At 38.6% G+C, this 17991-nt stretch overlaps 3 protein-coding genes across 3 annotated transcripts; 1 reads left to right on the top strand and 2 right to left on the bottom strand.

The window, feature by feature from the left end:
• Nucleotides 1-7191: 7191 nt before the first annotated feature.
• On the bottom strand, nucleotides 7192-9427 carry foxi3b (forkhead box I3b). Its single transcript, XM_040016324.1, has 2 exons — nucleotides 8589-9427; nucleotides 7192-8476 (listed from the first exon to the last, which is right to left on the bottom strand). Exons 1-2 carry the CDS (start codon nucleotides 9187-9189, stop codon nucleotides 7899-7901), a joined length of 1179 nt encoding a protein of 392 aa, XP_039872258.1. The 5' UTR covers nucleotides 9190-9427; the 3' UTR covers nucleotides 7192-7898.
• A 556-nt stretch (nucleotides 9428-9983) lies between these two features.
• On the top strand, nucleotides 9984-11055 carry syce3 (synaptonemal complex central element protein 3). Its single transcript, XM_040016325.1, has 3 exons — nucleotides 9984-10112; nucleotides 10359-10468; nucleotides 10606-11055. The coding sequence occupies exons 2-3, from the start codon at nucleotides 10360-10362 to the stop codon at nucleotides 10788-10790; spliced, it is 294 nt and encodes a 97-aa protein (XP_039872259.1). The 5' UTR covers nucleotides 9984-10112; nucleotide 10359; the 3' UTR covers nucleotides 10791-11055.
• A 1753-nt stretch (nucleotides 11056-12808) lies between these two features.
• On the bottom strand, nucleotides 12809-17604 carry lcp2b (lymphocyte cytosolic protein 2b). The gene is made up of 14 exons (XM_040016323.1): nucleotides 17246-17604; nucleotides 16885-16947; nucleotides 16741-16787; nucleotides 16476-16538; nucleotides 16339-16373; nucleotides 16214-16254; nucleotides 15242-15431; nucleotides 14557-14658; nucleotides 14380-14448; nucleotides 14192-14267; nucleotides 14015-14093; nucleotides 13697-13771; nucleotides 13370-13519; nucleotides 12809-13198 (listed from the first exon to the last, which is right to left on the bottom strand). The coding sequence occupies exons 1-14, from the start codon at nucleotides 17321-17323 to the stop codon at nucleotides 13073-13075; spliced, it is 1194 nt and encodes a 397-aa protein (XP_039872257.1). The 5' UTR covers nucleotides 17324-17604; the 3' UTR covers nucleotides 12809-13072.
• Nucleotides 17605-17991: the final 387 nt, after the last annotated feature.

Genomic DNA, 17991 nt, shown 5'->3' with positions numbered 1-17991 from the left:
TGCACCATATACGTGGATGGACATGGATTTGTGTTGTGTGTTTATGCTTGCTGATTACTCTTTTGGATGTCAGTGTACTTGTTGTTTAAACAAGGCACTGGCTACCAGTGTGCTGTGCTCCGGAGTCCTTGGTGGACTAGACTGGAAAATATATTCTGTTTTAACAACTGTTGTGCAGATATGAAATGCATTTGTTCCAGCGCTGGGAGCTGCTTGTGCTCCCCGGTGTTTACCTGTGTGGTCACACTTCAGTGGTGTTTGTCTATATATTATTATTATATATAATTTCTATCCTTTTTTGCTTTACAGCTGTCTCACCACTTTCCTCTTTCCCGGTGGCACCTTATCAGACACATCCTCTACCCACGCTTGTTAATCCTCCAGGCTCTCTGCTCTCTCTCATTCTCTTACCTAATTTTTTTTTTAAATCTTTAACCTCAAAACCACTAGAGCCCAGAACAGCCCACCAATTGTCTACTGTTATTTTAATGTTCTAGTGTTACTTATTACTGTGGAAATTCATCATTAAGAAGTTTATGTTTATGTTTTACTTATGTTCAAATCATAAACGTTTTTGTGATCCTTATTGAGAATAGCCATCCAGCCACAGGCTACTGCTACATCAGACAGTCAAAGTCAAATTCTGCATCTGACAAGCACAAACATAATCAATAACACAATAAAAATGGGATATGGGTGACTCTTCTTCACATATAATAAATTATAGCTATACAGTACTGAGCTAAAGTCTTGAGTCACCCTTCACTTCTTTATATCTTATTAGGAAAATGCGATAGGTGCAGGGATTTATTGAAAGGAGTAAAAAAACAGTTCTCCAGTCTTCTTGAATGACATTCAAAGCTCTTGTTTGGATGTCGGCTGCTTTTTGTTCTGTTCTCTGTAAAGTTTACCTTTGAGCTCTTGGGAGGCCAATCTATGACTGATAGTGTTCCATTGTTTGTTTTTCTATCTCTTCTTACTGAATTTGAAATGTTCGTTATCATTTTCATGCTAAAGAATGAAACTGTAGCCAATCGCATTCCTTCATCGACCTCCACAAAATGTACCAAGTACCAAAAAAGCAGAGTTGCTATGAAAAAAAGTGGCTTCCCTATCTTTGCTGCAGACAACACAGTATTAAAATGTGGCAGCTCTACATTAAGAAATAAATATTAAAGAAAACAAAACAAGTTCATCACAGCACATGGAAACACACACTGAACAGTAAGCTTCAAAAGTTCCTACAATGACCACTAGATGGTCTCTTGGTATTTCGGTAACTCTTACTACACCTGGTCAGGTTGCTACAGAGTGATTAAAACTCACCTATAACTACATTATGAAGCAACGGTACATAATTAAACATACATACATACCTGAGTGAAAGTGGACCACAGATAGTTTGTAACAGTGAATGTCCACAGGCTTTGTCATAAAAGGGTTTTGAAAAAACTGACATTCATTTTTGATTCATAATTAATAGCAATTAATTAAAATATCTAACCAAAGGGGTGCGGTGAAGATCCTTGTTCTTGTCACTGAGGAAGCCACACTCTTATTTTGGTATTCAGTAATTGAAAAAATGTTATACTTAGCATGCTTAAAACTCATCACCATGATTTTAAAGCTTGCTGTAACGTAAAGGAAGTTTACTCCTTGTCAGCTAAAACACCGATAATATATGGAACAGTAGTGAAGTGACACATCTTGAGAACCTAACAGTTTCACTTCAAGAGGGATGAAAAATATCACCCTGTTAGATCTCAAATGAGCTTATAACAAACTGTCAGCCTGCAGGTACAGTCAGTTAATGATTAAAACAAAGCTTTTGTTTTGACAACTTGGGAAAACTGGGGCCAGAGTTTTTTTTTAAAAAGAGAGAGACTTGATCTTTGTTTCTGACATAAACCTCAAACTCAAGATTTTGACTTGTTGCTTAGTTTTAAAATGTAAAAAATATTTGCTTGGACTTAAATATTATCAGGAAAACCCCTATCTAACCAGATTGGCGTGGTGAAGAACCTTGTTTTTGTCACTGAATTCAGAGGAGTGTGTCATAACACACGGGCTATGAGGGATGCATCAGTCAGATGTTACTAGGCATGCAACGCCAACAGAACATTTCCTGTTATGCAAACAGTAGAACTGACATGTAATCTGCTATAGGTAACCTTCAGCTGCTGTTAGTAACAGGGTTGCTTCATGCTGAAGGCTTTAGGATTAGACCTGGTGCTCTTTACAGTAGAACCACAGAAAAATAAGTGACATTATGTGACCTTATAAAGTTAGATGGGAATATATCAGAAGGAGAAGAAGCTCAGGTGAAACTGTTATACCTGTCTCTCTCTCATTCACACACCTGTTTCTCCTGACTTTCATTCCCCTTTTCTCAAGTGCATACCGAAACCTCTCCAGGCTCTCTTCCACCTGCTCCCTAATTTCACTACAGATCACAATATTGTCTGCAGACATCCCAGTTCAGTGTCTTGTCCACAAACTCTTCAGCTCACCTTCATCTCTCTTCTGATGTGATATTAAAGGATCCACAATGATCTACCAATAATAATACAAGAAATAGAATAGTTGTCATTACAATGTTGACTCCCTGGTCACTTTATTATGTACATAATATCAGTTATTAAATTAGTTGATACTAGATGTTTGAGGAGAATCATTAAACTTCTATGAGTTGATATGAAGGTAGCAGTAACTAAAAAAAAGAGTGATTACAAAGAAAGTATTCAGAAGACCATCTCTGAAGACCGTACCAGAGGCCAATCCTGTCAGCTAACAGCCGACAGACGACTGGAAAAAGGTTGTCTGGTCTTATGACTCCTGATTTTTGCTGAGATATTTGAGTAGCAGATTCAAAATTTGGCATAAAAATAAAAGCATTGATTCATCCTGCGTTGTATTAATGGTGGTGGTCTAAAGGTGTGTGTATTTTTTTTGGCATGCTTTGGGCCACTTAGTACTAATTGAGGACTGTTTAAACACTACAGCTTAGCTGAGTATTACTGCCACCACATCTATCCTTTTATGACCACGGTGTACCCGTCGTCAGGTGGCTGCTTCCAGCAGGATGATGCACCATGTCACAAACCTCATATTATCTCATTTCATCAATGGGCTCAAAGGTCTCAACAGTCAGATTTTAATCTCGCAGAGCACCTTTGTGGTAGAGTGGATGTTAAGCTGACAAATCTGAGGAAACTATGTGATGATACCATGTAAATATGACCATAATATGTGAGGAATGATTTCAGCACCTTGTTAAATCTATGTCACAAAGAATTAAAGTAGGCAAAAAGAGGTCTAATCCCGTACTTGCATGATGCAAATAATTAACAGTTTGGTGAGTATACGCAACATAATGAGTATCTGCTAAAACTTTTACAGCAATCCAGCTTATAATTGTCAAAAAACAATAACAATGAAAGTCGATAGTCCTGTCCTCAGGAAACATGGATTCAAAATTATTGATAATGCTTCCAATACACTAGTTCTGATATTTAATTTTTGATTAAAAGGGTTAGACTTACTGACCAAAATACTAATACTGCCATCGCTTAACAAGACACCTGTGTGGATTTTACTTTTAGATACTTGTTAATTTTATATCTATCATTAACTAGTCCCATCAGATCAACAGTAAAATGCTCACAAATACTATTGGTCAAAAAAATGGGAATACGGGAAAAAAGGTTACACAAGTTACATAAGATGCTGTTCCAGTTTCTTAGATTACTTATTTAGCTTAGCTGATTTGAGATGTATGTATACACTTTATCCCACTCGTATTTCTTCATCTCCCTCCCTCTCAGCAAAGCCCTGTTCATATCGCCATGTTTACTGCATGTTGACATGGAAAATATTTTAGGGGGAAATAGGAATGATTCATATATACACACCGTCTCACTCCTTTCTGTGTTTGTCTTCAAACTTCACTTTTCCCCAAATCGTGTATATAAACCATGTTTAACAAGTGCAGATCAGTCACTGCTTTATTCTCTGGACTCTGCGACACAGGGATGCAGTACAGGGAAGGAGCTGCTGAAGATTTACACTTTTCTTAGGGACAACTGAAGGAATTTTCCTATGGACTATGGCTCTTGGACCAACCTGCTGAGACTATTTAGACACCTTAAAGTCTCCTGTTCTTTGTGTCATGAGGATCAGTGGCATTTCATTTGTCAACGGTTAATTTAAAAATGTGAAGAATTTTAAATATAAGAGTACTTCATTGACTTGGATCCTGGGATGTAAGACCTCATACAAAGCCAGCTTTTTGAACTGACCTTTGAAAAGCATTGAAAACTAAAAGAGTGCTGAGTGACTTTCAAAACTCGCGTAAACCGATTTCCCTCCTTTCATCACCTGTGGAGTGTGTGGAGGTGTTTACACATAACAGCAAGCTGGTAATACAGTGCTGTGGCCATGGGTATGATGACATTTCTCCAGGCTTGATGTTCTACCGTTTACTAAACAGCTTTGACAGGACATAACTGTTTTAGTAAATACAGAAGGCGCGTGTGGTGTGTCCTTGTGTGTGTTTTGGGTTGCTTTGGTACCACAGCAGTTAGCTTTCTGTTCAGGTAGCAGTTATTCAAGGTGAACTGGTGCATCTGCTCACTTTGGAGGAATAAACATGAACTCATTCCTGCCAGACCTTATTCTCTATACAGTGAGGTGTGATTTTTCCCCCCCCACCCCTCACACATTTATAATCAGGAGAGTTCAGACAGGAAAGATCTCTCATGCACATCAGCTCTGGTATAATCGTTCTCTGTCTCCGTTTATAATATAAACACTACACACGGGCCATGCGTTCCGTTAGTTTGACAGGTGTGTGGAAGACAGCCACGAGCCAGGCGGCAGGTGGAGATGAGGATTTATAGATTTTAATCGCATCACTCTATTGAGCAATATTTCCACTGCCTAAGGCAAAGAAGGTTCACAGCTCTGTATGATTAATGGATGCTCTACTGGGTATCCCTGAGACACAGAAAAGCTACTGTGCCTCACAATAGATGCAGATTAGTTGTCAATACAAGTGCTTATTGGCTTAATTTTTCACTTTCACTATCATTTTTATAAGGTAAAGACAGAGATTCAAGCACCTCTTCAAAGTTTTTATTTCAGTAGACACGCAGTTTTGGACTCAGCAACAGATAAAGACAGGTGAGAAGAACTGCCAGGAGGGAAATAAAGCATAATTGGATGTTATATCACGTAAGGCGAATGCATGATCTGTCCACATAAAGACAATGTTCAGTCTAAATCAATAAACAGAGTAACAGGCAGGGGAAGTTCCAAGATACTGAAACATATTGTGTTATGAGTTTCAATAAAAGAAAATTGACTTTGGTTTCAGAGAAGTCTGTAAGTGAAATCCCTCAGGTTTTACCGTTTATTATTTGAAAGGCTCCACCTGGAATTCCAGATTACACGATTTCCAGCCTTGATGTGATAAACAGTTAAGAATTTGCATCGATTTTGTACTGTCTGCCTAAAATGACAGTTTCCTTTGGAGTCTCCGAAACAAAAGTCCTATAATGTTTCTGTTGGCAAAAGTACTCATGCTTAATCGACTAGGCAAAAAGGACTTTTACCTGCCAGTACAAAGTCTGCACACGATATGGAGTTGGGGGTGGGGGGGGTGGGGGGGGGTGGGGGGGGAATAAACTAATTGGCTGCATGAACCTTTCAATGTGCCAAAGGATTTAGAGATAGAAGTGCGACATGTTGGAACGCATATGCAGCAATACTGACTATACGTTCCTCCTCTTACCTTTATCTCTGACTTCCGTCTCTTTGTCTTTTTCTGAATCTTCATATACTTGGAAATCATATTGCCTCCGAGAAGACTAATTCCCTGAATGAGTTGAAGAGTTTAGGTTTGGCATATTTTTCAAACAGTTGAATCAGATATCCTAGCAAGTCTGACACAAGTAATAAAACAAGACTTTATGGCCCATCTGAACGCAACTTCTTTAAAATCAGTTATGCAAATTTTGACAGGTTGACCTCGTACACTTTCTCATTTGTGCCAAGATGTTAAATTCCACCTGATCTGTTTCTGAAAGTGTGTCTTTTCCATGTCTTTTCCATCTTCTTCTTCTTGTTCTTCTTGTTTTTGTGTTTAGCGTAAATGAGTGTCATGCTGCCTTTATTTCAGGGTAAATAAAGGCCCGAGGGTGACATTGATCAAAGAGTTTAGATCTTTTTAAATACCAAAAATCAACAAAAGAACAAATTAAAACAACCAAGACGATAGGCATTGCTTTTAATGTTTTTTTTTATTATTATTGTTAGATGGATTTTTCAAATTTCCACAAATCTAGTATACATATATACTTTAATAAATTCCAAGTGCTTAAATACAAAATGTAAGTTATCTTGTTATACGGCTGTGCTGGTAAGAAATACTTTGTCAAGATATATAAATCCAATTTCTTGGATAGATCTGACTTTACAAAGTTACATTAAAGTTGCAAATTCAGTTTACACAAGTTTTGTAATAAGTACTATTTCTTTATTAGATGTTATATTTTTTCTCCAAAACGTATACAACACTTAAATATTTACACATTTTTGTTTTATTTATTGATGTACAAATAAAAAGCTTATTTATTCTTGGCACTTTGATTTAATTCGTTCTCGTTTATTGTTAGGATTGTTCTCATTTGGTATACAGTTTTGACAGTATTAAAATTCATCGGGTAATAACAAATGCAAACTGGATTGAGCTGCTGTGTTCCATTTAGTTGGTAATTCATGCATCAGCATCTTTACAGCTGTTTTACAGTTGGTCCCCTTTCCCCTAATAAAGCTACTTGCATCCAGTCAGCAGTATGTGTGCACAGATGGTGTGATAGAGAATGATTTTAGTGTTTAGAGTAGGGAAGAGGGACAGCATGGGAATGTGGATTTTCACCGTTTAGGAGAATCAGTTAACTATCCATCACACAAAGATCAGGTTACACCGACATGCAGGTTCCACAGTACTGGTCATCGCTTTTCAGACAGGACTATTTTTTTTTTGTCACGAAGTGCTTATCATTTTATTTTTGTCTTTTTTTTTGGTAAGTGTTTGTGATTGCCTATGGGTAGTTCATTGACTGGGAAAGTGTAATTTATTTATCTTAAAATAAAAAAATGAAAATAAATAAATAATAAGGAAAATGCAGCTGTAACTCAAACCTTTTATTCATATCAAAATGCAACAAATATAGTACACACCATACATTGCAAATCCATTTTACACAATAAAAGTTGTAACGACAAACCAACAGCTCACATGTATAAAATTACACAACACATAAACATATTTACAAACTGCAATTACCGTTAAGACTGTAGGTCAATGAGATGCTTTTGTTTTAGCACTATAAAAAAAAAACATGGCATACATTAACATTTTTACTTGTTTTTTACTTTACAGCAATAACTACACATGCTTTGTAGACAACAGAATAATTTACCTACTCTAAATATGCTGAGCATTGTAATGGCGATACCATCGGAGAATCATAGATAGCAGTGGAATAGCCTGATGTCAGCACTTCAGATCTAGGATCTGCTAATAATGACTCAGATCAGATAGAAACAAGCTTTAGTTAGAATAAAAGCTGACTGAAGATCTGATAGTGAGTCTGGCTGCGGTTTCAGGGAGTGACAACTGTAGTCCGCTGCAGCTGACTAAGCTGTTCCTGTGGGAATTAAAGACTTTTTACGCAGCTTTCGCACGCTTTGGTGATCTCAACTGTCTCAGTCAGCGCAAACACACTTTGTGTTTGTGTATTTTCTACAACGGACCCTCTCTTAGAAAAAAAAATAACCAGACGGATTTCCCATCAAGAGTCTCTTCAAACACCTTCTCCCCCATCAACGTCTTATTAAACCTCTGTGCCCTCACGATGATAGATGACACCTGTAGAACTCAGTGTAGGGTAAAAATGACTGTTGGAGCCATTGTACTGATTGAGAATGGGGCTAGTGTAACCTAACGAGGAGTGGCTGGGTGAAGAGGAGAGTGCAGGTGGAGCTGGAACTTGTGGTACCCACTCTGAACCACTGGAGTTGGCCGAATAGGTACTAAAGCTTCCTGGCTGTGTGGGTCTATGTGGCCCATCTAAAGGAACGTTCATCTGCAGCGGCCTGCTCAACCCACTACCTCCCACCTCATTTGTTCCCCCATTGGAGACTCCAGACATTTCAGATAAGAAGCTGCTCAGGCACGGCCCGGGAACTGACAGTGAAGGTGAAGGAATCCTGTCCGTTGCGGGCGACATGTTTAGGCTAGGGTTGCTGGAGTGTTTAGGACTGGCCCTCTCACTGTCACCTGATTCTGGAGGCCCTGAACTGCCATCTCCACTGGACAGAGAATCAGATTTTCTCTTTCTTTTGCGGCGGAAGTTTCCATTGTCGAACATCTTTTCACAGTTTGGGTCAAGTGTCCAGTAGTTGCCCTTACCTAAATTATCAAGGAAGAAAATAAGACTTTTAGAATGGAAGAGACGTACATAGATTCCATTAAAGTAATTCAAAGCACAACCATAACTATGCAAAATGCAAAAATTACATACCTGGGTCATCCTCATCTCTTGGCACTTTTTTGAAGCAGTCATTAAGGGACAGGTTGTGTCTGATAGAGTTCTGCCAGCCTGCTTTGCTCTTGTTGTAGAAAGGGAAATTATCAGCGACGTACTGATAAATTTGACTCAGCGTCAGTCTCTTGTCTGGTGCTCCATGGATAGCCATGGCGATGAGAGCAGAGTAGGAGTAAGGGGGGCGAACCAGCTTCATCAAGTCTTCTTGTGAAGGGAGGGAGAACCAGCTCAGTTCCCCTCCTGGACCGCCAGCACCAGGTGGACCCAGGTAAGGCCTCTGCATGCCATAGTGCTGAGGAACAAACGGAGGGCCGGGATTACCTGGCGGGCCGGTGGTAGCCAGGTACGGCGATGTGTTGATCCCAGAGCTGTTAAACCATAGGTAAGGGTTTGAGGAGGAGCTGGTGTAGTCACTTATCTCATAGGTGGTAGGAGTAGTGCGCTGAGGACTTGGCAGTGAAGGAGGAGGGTAGTAACAGTCGCTGTACATGCTGAGTTCAGGGGGCTCCTGGCCGAGGCTCGGAAACTGCGGGCCACATCGAGGAGGAGACTGACTCTGGGCCTCAAATGAAGACATTGTCAAGTTTCTTCTCACTTCTCTGTCTCTTCTTAATTCTTTGCCTTTGATGGGTTTTCTTCTCAAGACTTCTCAGACTCTTTCTCTCCACTCCAAAAGTCCTGCTCTTTCTCTTTGCTCTTGTCTTTGTCCTTGCTTGTATGTCAAGATGTCACCTGGCACACTTTTATCTTTTCCTCTGGAAACGCCCCCCTCTATTTTGATTGGCTGTTTTTTCAGGTGAGCTCATTTTTTTCCTGTTGTCAGCTAGTTGACTACTTGAGTGGAAAAATAATTTTCCACTCATGGTGTTTGTCCACCATTTGTCATATTTTTTGGATATTACAAGGATACTATTAAGTTTAACCTATGGCAGACAATTTTGTTAACACCCTGGTTTATGATTTCTTTTTAATCTTTACAAACATTTCATGTCAAACATATAAAAGTAGACTACTTGAGTAAACGATCTGATTCAAAAATCCTTAAGAAATAGCCTCAAGGAAACAGTATATTGTTCATGAACAAAACAATATATTACATCAATATATATTGTTACACAACAAACAGGAAAAGTACTCACTTAATACTTGCCTCCAGCAGTAATGAGGAAAATGGACTGTAAGCAGATTCAGTTTATATAACTCTAGGGGGACGAGATTACCTCCTTGAAATAATATAGGCTTCCATTGCTGAATCCAAATGACCATTTATGATAATATAAAGAATACAGTCACCTACACTCTATTCGCATGATAGTAGGTTTTGTTACAATAGGTTTATTCAATTCATGTGTTAAAATAGTGCATTACTGTGTAGGATATTAAAACCTCATCACAGTTCAAAGTGAGCGTTTGTGACATGACAATGCGCATGCTTATTTTTGCTTTCTTACATTAGCGCGAGACCCTTATTTTCCAAAGCAGCCGACAAACTTTCCTAAGGTAAGTTTATAAGTTTTGAACATTACCTTCAGACCCCGGCGAGAAAACTCAAGTTTACTAGCCTGCCTCGACAAATGTTACAACATCTTAGTTTTTGAAGTCTACTTTGCGAACTTTTTTTCTGCCCTAACATCACTTTGCTAACAGTACCAGGCTCGTTCCTAGCGTTAGCTAACGTTAGCTATTTTTCTGCGGAGGTGTTTGTAAAGGGAGACGTGATAAAATAAATAATACGTGTGCAATCAGGATGGCCGATTCGTCCACTCGCTCCGAGCTTCCACGCATCAGCGACGACGACATGTTGGCGATGAACAAGGAATTGGAGAGGATGATTGAAGACGTTGAGAGTATGTCAGGTATGGGACGTTAACGGTATTGTGGCATATTTAGAGAGGTAAATATGAGCTCAGATAGCTTGGGCGTGAAGCTTAGGTAACTAAAATAAATGTCTGAAACATGCAATGTCACTCTCTTCTTATCTGTCTGCCCGCAGCGCACCTGACCTGGATGGCCTATGATATGGTGGCGTTGCGGACTAGTCCGGAGCTGGGAGCCTCTATGCAAAAGCTGAAGGAAGCTTATCTCAAATGTAGAGCTGCTGTTTGCGGAGACCCTGACCAGGAGTCACAGATTGACAAATCTGCTGAGACTGCTGTCACAACACTTTCTCAGATGTGATGCTTATAAGAGTTTTGAGTTCACAAGTAGGCACTAGAATTAACAAGTTTTAACTTTTAAATGTTAACATTGAAATCCCAGCGGATCTGTTTGTTTTTGGTAGCTGGAGGTGGGCATTCATGCCTTGTTTAGTTCTGACTACTTGCACTAAAACAGTATTTTGATGGTTAATTATTCATTTGAATGGACTGTAATGTTTGTTTTCTCACTATTAAACTGCCCTGGTCTGTGTAATTTTTTTAGAAAGATTTTTTAAGTAAATTAATTAAATAAATTAATAAAAATTGAAATAAGAACGTGTTCTGTCATTTTTTTTCTTTGTTTTTTGGAGCCCTACCCTAAATGTAAACAGTAAAATATGTGTTTTAATTTTACTGTTATGGATGACTTTTAGCTGAAATACAACATTGCCATTCATGATTGTCTGTCACATTTGATTTACCTTGTGTATGCTGATAGGTGACTGACTGTTTTTTGTGTGTATGAACTTCATTTTCAGATGGAGAACACAAAGAAGGTTGAAGAAGAAGCTACCTCTAACACCTGCATTGACCTGGTGAACATAATGAGAGAGCTAGATTCCCTTTCAAGCGCCTTGGATCGTCTGGCACGTATGTTTGACTCCCTTACTTGGTACTTCAAAAATGTCAGAAAACAATCATTTTTGCCACTAACGTGGAGTTGCTGATCAATTTGCAAATATGCAAAGCAGATGATGAAACTCCTCTCCCAGATGTGAAATGTGATAACTACAAGGGCATTATGGGCTGTCTCAGCCTTGCTTGTCGGTGTCAGTGGTGCAGATCTGCGTGATACTACATGATGTCTGTCAAACTGTGCTCTGCTGATTGGTAGATAGGAGTAACTGAAGGGTTTTACACGTGGTTGTCCATCAAGCTCTTTGATGTGAGGCATGCAGCTACCTTTTTTTTTTTTTTTTGCCATGGGGGACAGCTTTGTGCAACAACTGTCAGATCAGTGTGACTTTCTTATCTGCTCACTTAAATATCTAAAAGCCTGGACCCATATATGTATATATATATATATATATATATATATATGTATATGTATGTTTAATCTAAAATTATGTTTTGATATAGTACATTTTTGCAATGAATTAAGTTATCCCCAACAACAAATCATACAAGGTGTACTCAAGTTAATGTAAAAGTGTTTTAGGTATAATATTTTTGGACGCTTAAGTGGAAAACATTATTTCACTTCTAAATAAATGCAAAGGCTCGATTAATGTTCATTATATATTTCTTTAATTGTAAAATAGTCACACCAATAGTTGTTATCTTTTCACCAAGCTTATTGTTGATGGTCTTGTAGCCCATAACAGCCTTGTACAAATCTACAGTGTTGTCCCTGATGTCCTCTGACAGTTCTTTGGTCTCACCTATTTTGGTGGAAGAAATTAATTCTGTAGACAGGTGTGCTTAATATACATAATGAGTTGAGCTCAGGAGTATCTATAATTGTTTGACTGATTAAGTGTCACATGGGGACAACCTGAGTTCTGGCTGGATTGTATGGGATCAAATACATATCTCACTCAGTTTTTGGTCTATATCTTTTGACTTATTTGAGCTGCCCTGCTAAGTCCTGATGTACTAAATAAAGGACAAATGTGTCCATCAGCACATCTCTCAGATTCAATTAATTTGGCTTGCATTACATTGCTATGTAAATCTAGGACACAAAAACATATGTTGTTGTCAGTCACACTGAAATAGTAGTGCTGTTTGAAATAGCAAGACAAACGAGAAAGCAACCTAATATGTCAGTACATGTTTTGTGTTTCGGTTTTAAATTCAGACTGTGTGGTTTTAAAGTGTAATAATATTTGATAGATCTGACACAGCTGTGAAACAAGATATTTGCTTTCTGCCGGCAGTGCGAACCAATCAGAGACAATGTGATCTGATCGTTTGTGTTGGCCACCCTGACAAGTTGGCGTCTCTTAAAATCCAAGAGGCAGTGAAGCAGCAGTCCTCAGAGGTGTGAATAAAGGAGGTAATGCTGTGCTCCTTTGTGAACAAACCATGACCCATGTAAGAAAAAAAAATCTCTCTTTGTGTTTACTAAAAATACAAGTGAGAGCAGCACAAAGATGAATTGCATAACAATGACCTTTGAGAGTGAAAATTGTGACATTTGCTTTACATGTTCTTAAAAAGATTTTGAATAGGCCACGCATGCATGCATGCACACAGATTAGCATATATGAGCACAGAGAAAGGTGCGAACACGCACATTAAAACTGTTGTCAGTGCTGGTCAATGTCCCGTAGGGTGCAGCAGACAACTCTGGGGGTGCTCTTCATGACTCTGGTCTGTGGCATCAATGAGCTGCAGCGGGGTGTGTGTGTGATGGTTAATCAGCTCCTTCACCCCAGGGAAACTCTGAAGCACAAGCAGCACACACAAAAAATGACAGGGACCTAATGATGCAGTGCAGCACAACTTAGCATCACACATTCCCCGAGGCGTGCCGCAAGATGTGAACAGTTTACTTTAAGCAAGCATGTTGATTTTTTTTTTTGTAACATTACGCTGTCATTGCTTCCAGTTTACCTTGGTGTTTTTGAGGCCACTGCCGAGAGTGTAGCCATTGCCTTGGTGACGGATCTTAATGTTGTAAACCTTGTCTTGATACAGCAGCATCAGGGTGAAGGGGTGCTCGACTGAGCCGTTAGAGCTGTCCCTCACCACAAAGGCACCATCCTTAAAGATACATACATGTAAATACACAAACCCATACATTCACATTATGCATCCAGTAACATTTCAGATGTGTGTGTGTGTGTGTGTGTGTGTGTGTGTGTGTGTGTGTGTGTGTGTGTGTGTGTGTGTGTGTGTGTTTTTCTGTCTGCTTTAGAATGAGAAGGTGCAACATCTGACCTTGTTGACCTCCCGAAGAGCAGCCTCAGCTTGGTGTCTTGTCAACTTTCCTCCATACCAACTCGAATCCAAGCCCTGAGCGCACCATGATAGAACAGTCAGTGTAAGTGTAGCGCTATCACAGACAGTTCCAGTTAGACTAGTTAATAAAAGGCAGTTTATAAGATATAAGCATCTCTGTTGTTCTTTCTCTTTGTACAGCATTGTGATCTGCTGTTTCCTTTCTGAAAGTGCTCATGATCTATAAATAAAACCTTAACTGGACCATTGGGTTTCTCACATTTGTATAAATAACTTAACACACTTTTTTTTTAATACCTTTTTTAGTCTTGGTGTCGAATTGTATTCTTCTGTAGATTGTGTCACTACTGAAGGTTCTGGAATTAATTTACTTGGCCTGAAAGAGGAGAGATTCAACACACACAATTATTAAATAGTTGCATTGAATTAAAGTGAATGGCTTTTTATGCTCATAAATTGTTCAGGCTGTTCTACCTATTGGACACATCAGTAGGCACAGGCACCTTTGGATGATGAAGTTTGCTGATAGTATCTTTTACAGCACTGCCCTCTTGTGGACATGGTTGATGGTGTGAAATAGAAATGATAAACATTGAGACAACAGTGTAACACTTTTGTAGGACACCTGCTATAACTATTCCAGCATATTGTAGGTTGCATACTTATTTTTGGAATGTCTTTCTGGGATGGTCCAGGCTTCTTGCTCCGGTCTATGTGCACACTTGCAGGCACTTATAAATAAAAAAAAAAAAGAAGAAGGGAATCTTTCAATGAAGTGAGCGTACAACACTCATCATAACTGGTAAATTCAGCTTGTTGATTCAACACATTTTTGTTACCTGCTGGTTTTAACGGTCTTTGGAGGATGTGATCCCCCCTTGGGGTTGATGGCAGTGGAGGTTTGAAGGTTCTTTGAGAGAGTGGTGGATCAGGAAGAGGCTCTGTGCACATGTTATCATACATTCAGGACACATTAATGCCAGTTCTGGTTTCAAAGCATACTAGGTAAAGGAGGAGCAGGAGAATTAGCTACTTCCAAAAAATATAATAAATAAATCAAATAGTCAAACCTCAGAAGAAATTGTACAGTGTAGGTAGGTAGGCATAACATGCTGCATAAAATTCTCATCACAGAAACCTGTAGCAGAGCTACATTTTCAGTGCTACAGCCTCAAAAAAAAAAGAAGCTGCATAATAATGTTAGCAAACCACAAATTTGAAGTCATTCCTCTTTTTACCAGTGAGTCACACTAGTCAAAGCAAATGTCACTGATTGGTGCCACAGTCTTGAGTCAGCCTGGGGGTAAAGTGTCTATTTTGTTTGGCTTGAAATTAGTCTTTGTTTTTGTCAGTCTTGTCTCAGACTAATCTCTGAGCAAAAATAGGGCTGCTCTACCCATACAGACAGGTCTAATATAGTCTAGTATCTCTGTGAAAGTGTCCCCACTTCATATAGGCACTGAGATGCTTTCATATATAACTGCATTTCTTTATACAGTATTATTCTGAATTGTTCTCCTTTACCTCTTTGACAGTCTGGAGGTTTTGGCCCTCGGGGGGGTCTTGGAGGCTTCGCTAGGTCTCCAGCAGCAGGCTGCTTGTACTTTGCTTCACTTGTCTTGTCCTGTCCTGGTTGTTGCTCAACTACACTGCAGTTGTAATTCTCTGCTTCGTGTTCTGGACCCTCATAGATTGGATCATCGCTCTCATTGTCCTTACCGCAGCCCGGACATGTGATACAAGCAGAGCGCATGAGTGCAACTCATGACAAAAGCAACTTTTTAAAAAAATTTCACATGACGTATTAGGTGCGTAATTAAGCTGTTAGGTGCATACGTACAATTGCTTGTTAAAAAAAATATCAACTTGGTAATCACGTTTACAGAAGTGCATTTAGGCATGCAAACATCTTGAAAGCCACCTGCTGAATGTGGCATGATTGTTATCGCCTTGTCTGAATATTTCAGAAACTGATGAACCCCTGGGTTTTTCCCTCACATAGATAAAGGATTTACAGAAAATGGTCAGAAAAAGAGAAAATATGCAGTAAGTGGAATGTCCGAGTTCAAAATGGTAACTAACTCAGCAGTAATTCGATACAACCAAGTTATGCAAAAGAGCATCCCTGAACACACAACACATTGAAGCAGATGGGCTGCAGAAGAAGAAGACGACTCCTGTCAACTAAGAACAGGAAACTGAGGCAACAGTTCACACATGGTCATCAAAGTCAGGCAGTAGAAGATTTGAAAAACATCTAGTCGAGTTTGGCTGCTGCACCACGTCACAAAGCTCAGATCCTCTCAAACTCAACGATTAGAATCAGAACCAACAACTGCAAAATGCCATCATGTAAACATGGACTAAAATCTCTGAGGAATGTTTCCAGCACTTTGATGCACTCTGTGCCACAAATATTAAGTGATTCTGAAAGCAAAAGGGGGTCCAACAAGCAAGCAAGGGGTGCCTAATGAAGTGGCTAGTGTATTTACTTACGAACTCATCAGATTCCCAAACGTCTTCTTCTTGTACAAATACTGTAGTGAAATAAATTGTAAAAAGAGGACAGTGAAGCCTTACGAAAGATGGTAGCACAATGTTACAGACACGGTTAAACTGACCTTTATCTTGTTTCGGATACTTCAGTGGTTTTGATCTGGAAAAAAAAAAAAACAGACAGGTTTTTTTTGATGTTCGGTGAGCAACTGTTTTAGAGTCAGCTGAAGATATAAATAGTGTATGTAGTTTACGCTCTTACTTGTGACTAGTAGCCTTCTTGCGCTCTTCTTTGTTGATTTCAGTTTGTATCTTAGTAATTACTCTATAAAGGTGCAGCACAGAGACAAGTAAAATATTATCAAAGATGGTAAGTATCACTATATTATTTATTAATTTAGGGTCCAAAATACTTAATACAAAAAAAACATGCAACCAATCAATATAATGAACCTTTTCATGTCTTCAGAGATATTAATTGTTGGGTAATTTGTCAGTATAAGAAATACACTTTCAGTTAGACTCACGGGACAAAGAGGCAGGGGAACACTTGCAGATCACACTCTGTCATATTCTACATGACATGGATTTGGAGATCATGAAAGTCAGATTTATTGTGATTTCAGAATAATAAAAAAAGAAATGTTACACACACACACACACACGCTTACCATAAACTGTGCTCCATCTATGCTGCTCTTTTTCACTACTCTGTCACAGCCTGGTAGTTTAAGCTGAGAGGAGAGTGAAGCTTTAAGCACATTTAAACCATGCAAGTTTTCTTGTATGTTTGGTGTTTCCTTAAATTAGCGTGAAATGCTACTTTTTAGATAAGGTGTTACCAACTAAAACAAGGCGTGAATGAAAAAGCAGGACATATATATTTTTCTTGGTTAAAAAGTGAGCTTTTGTTTTTGCTAATTATGCAGTCGTGCTTATCAGATGTTCATAAATAATGTTAATCAAGAGACTACAGTACTTTGAAGGTATAAACATCTCTACTTTCACCTTCAAACTAGTTTTAATACTCACCTTCCGCATGTAGTCCGCTAGAGTTTGGGGATTCCATCCCATCACCTCTGCTTTTGAGGGAACGTTAGAAAAATTCATTCTTGTCTGTCGTGAATGATAACTTACACTTGATAACACAGTGACTTTACTTGCCAGCCATCATCTTACTCATCACTGTGAAATGATCGGTCTAAAATTACCCCTGCTTAAGCACACTTTAAGCATGCATGTGTTTTTTTTATACTCTCTCACCTATTGTGTAAGAGAGTAAAAGGCTTCTGTGGTCAGAAAGCTATGAATAGAGCATGCATGCACTGCAAATGGTTGATCTGTAAACACAGAGGCTGTTGATTTCATTTCTAACACATGGTTAAGTCTGCTCAAACTTGATTGTCAACTTTTAATGGACAGCAGACTTGCAAACTGAAATGCAAACTCGGGATAAATACTGATGCTTGGATTGTAGATGTTGCGTCTCACATTGTGAGTTAGGGTTTTATATATATATATATATCTATATATATATCTATATATATATCTATCTATCTATCTATCTATCTATCTATCTATCTATCTATCTATCTATCTATATATATATATATATATATATATATATATATATATATATATATATATATCTATATATCTATATATATCTGTATATATATGTATATATATCTATATATATATATACACACGCTTTTATTACCATTCTACCTTTTAGTCTTATTGTTGGTTGTGTTCGGTCTTTTTTCCCACCTGCAGCT

Source organism: Simochromis diagramma, unplaced genomic scaffold (assembly GCF_900408965.1).
Source record: "Simochromis diagramma unplaced genomic scaffold, fSimDia1.1 OVJJ01000685.1, whole genome shotgun sequence".
In the NCBI taxonomy this organism is placed as follows: Eukaryota; Metazoa; Chordata; class Actinopteri; order Cichliformes; family Cichlidae; genus Simochromis; species Simochromis diagramma.
This window is presented reverse-complemented; position numbering and strand designations above follow the sequence as displayed.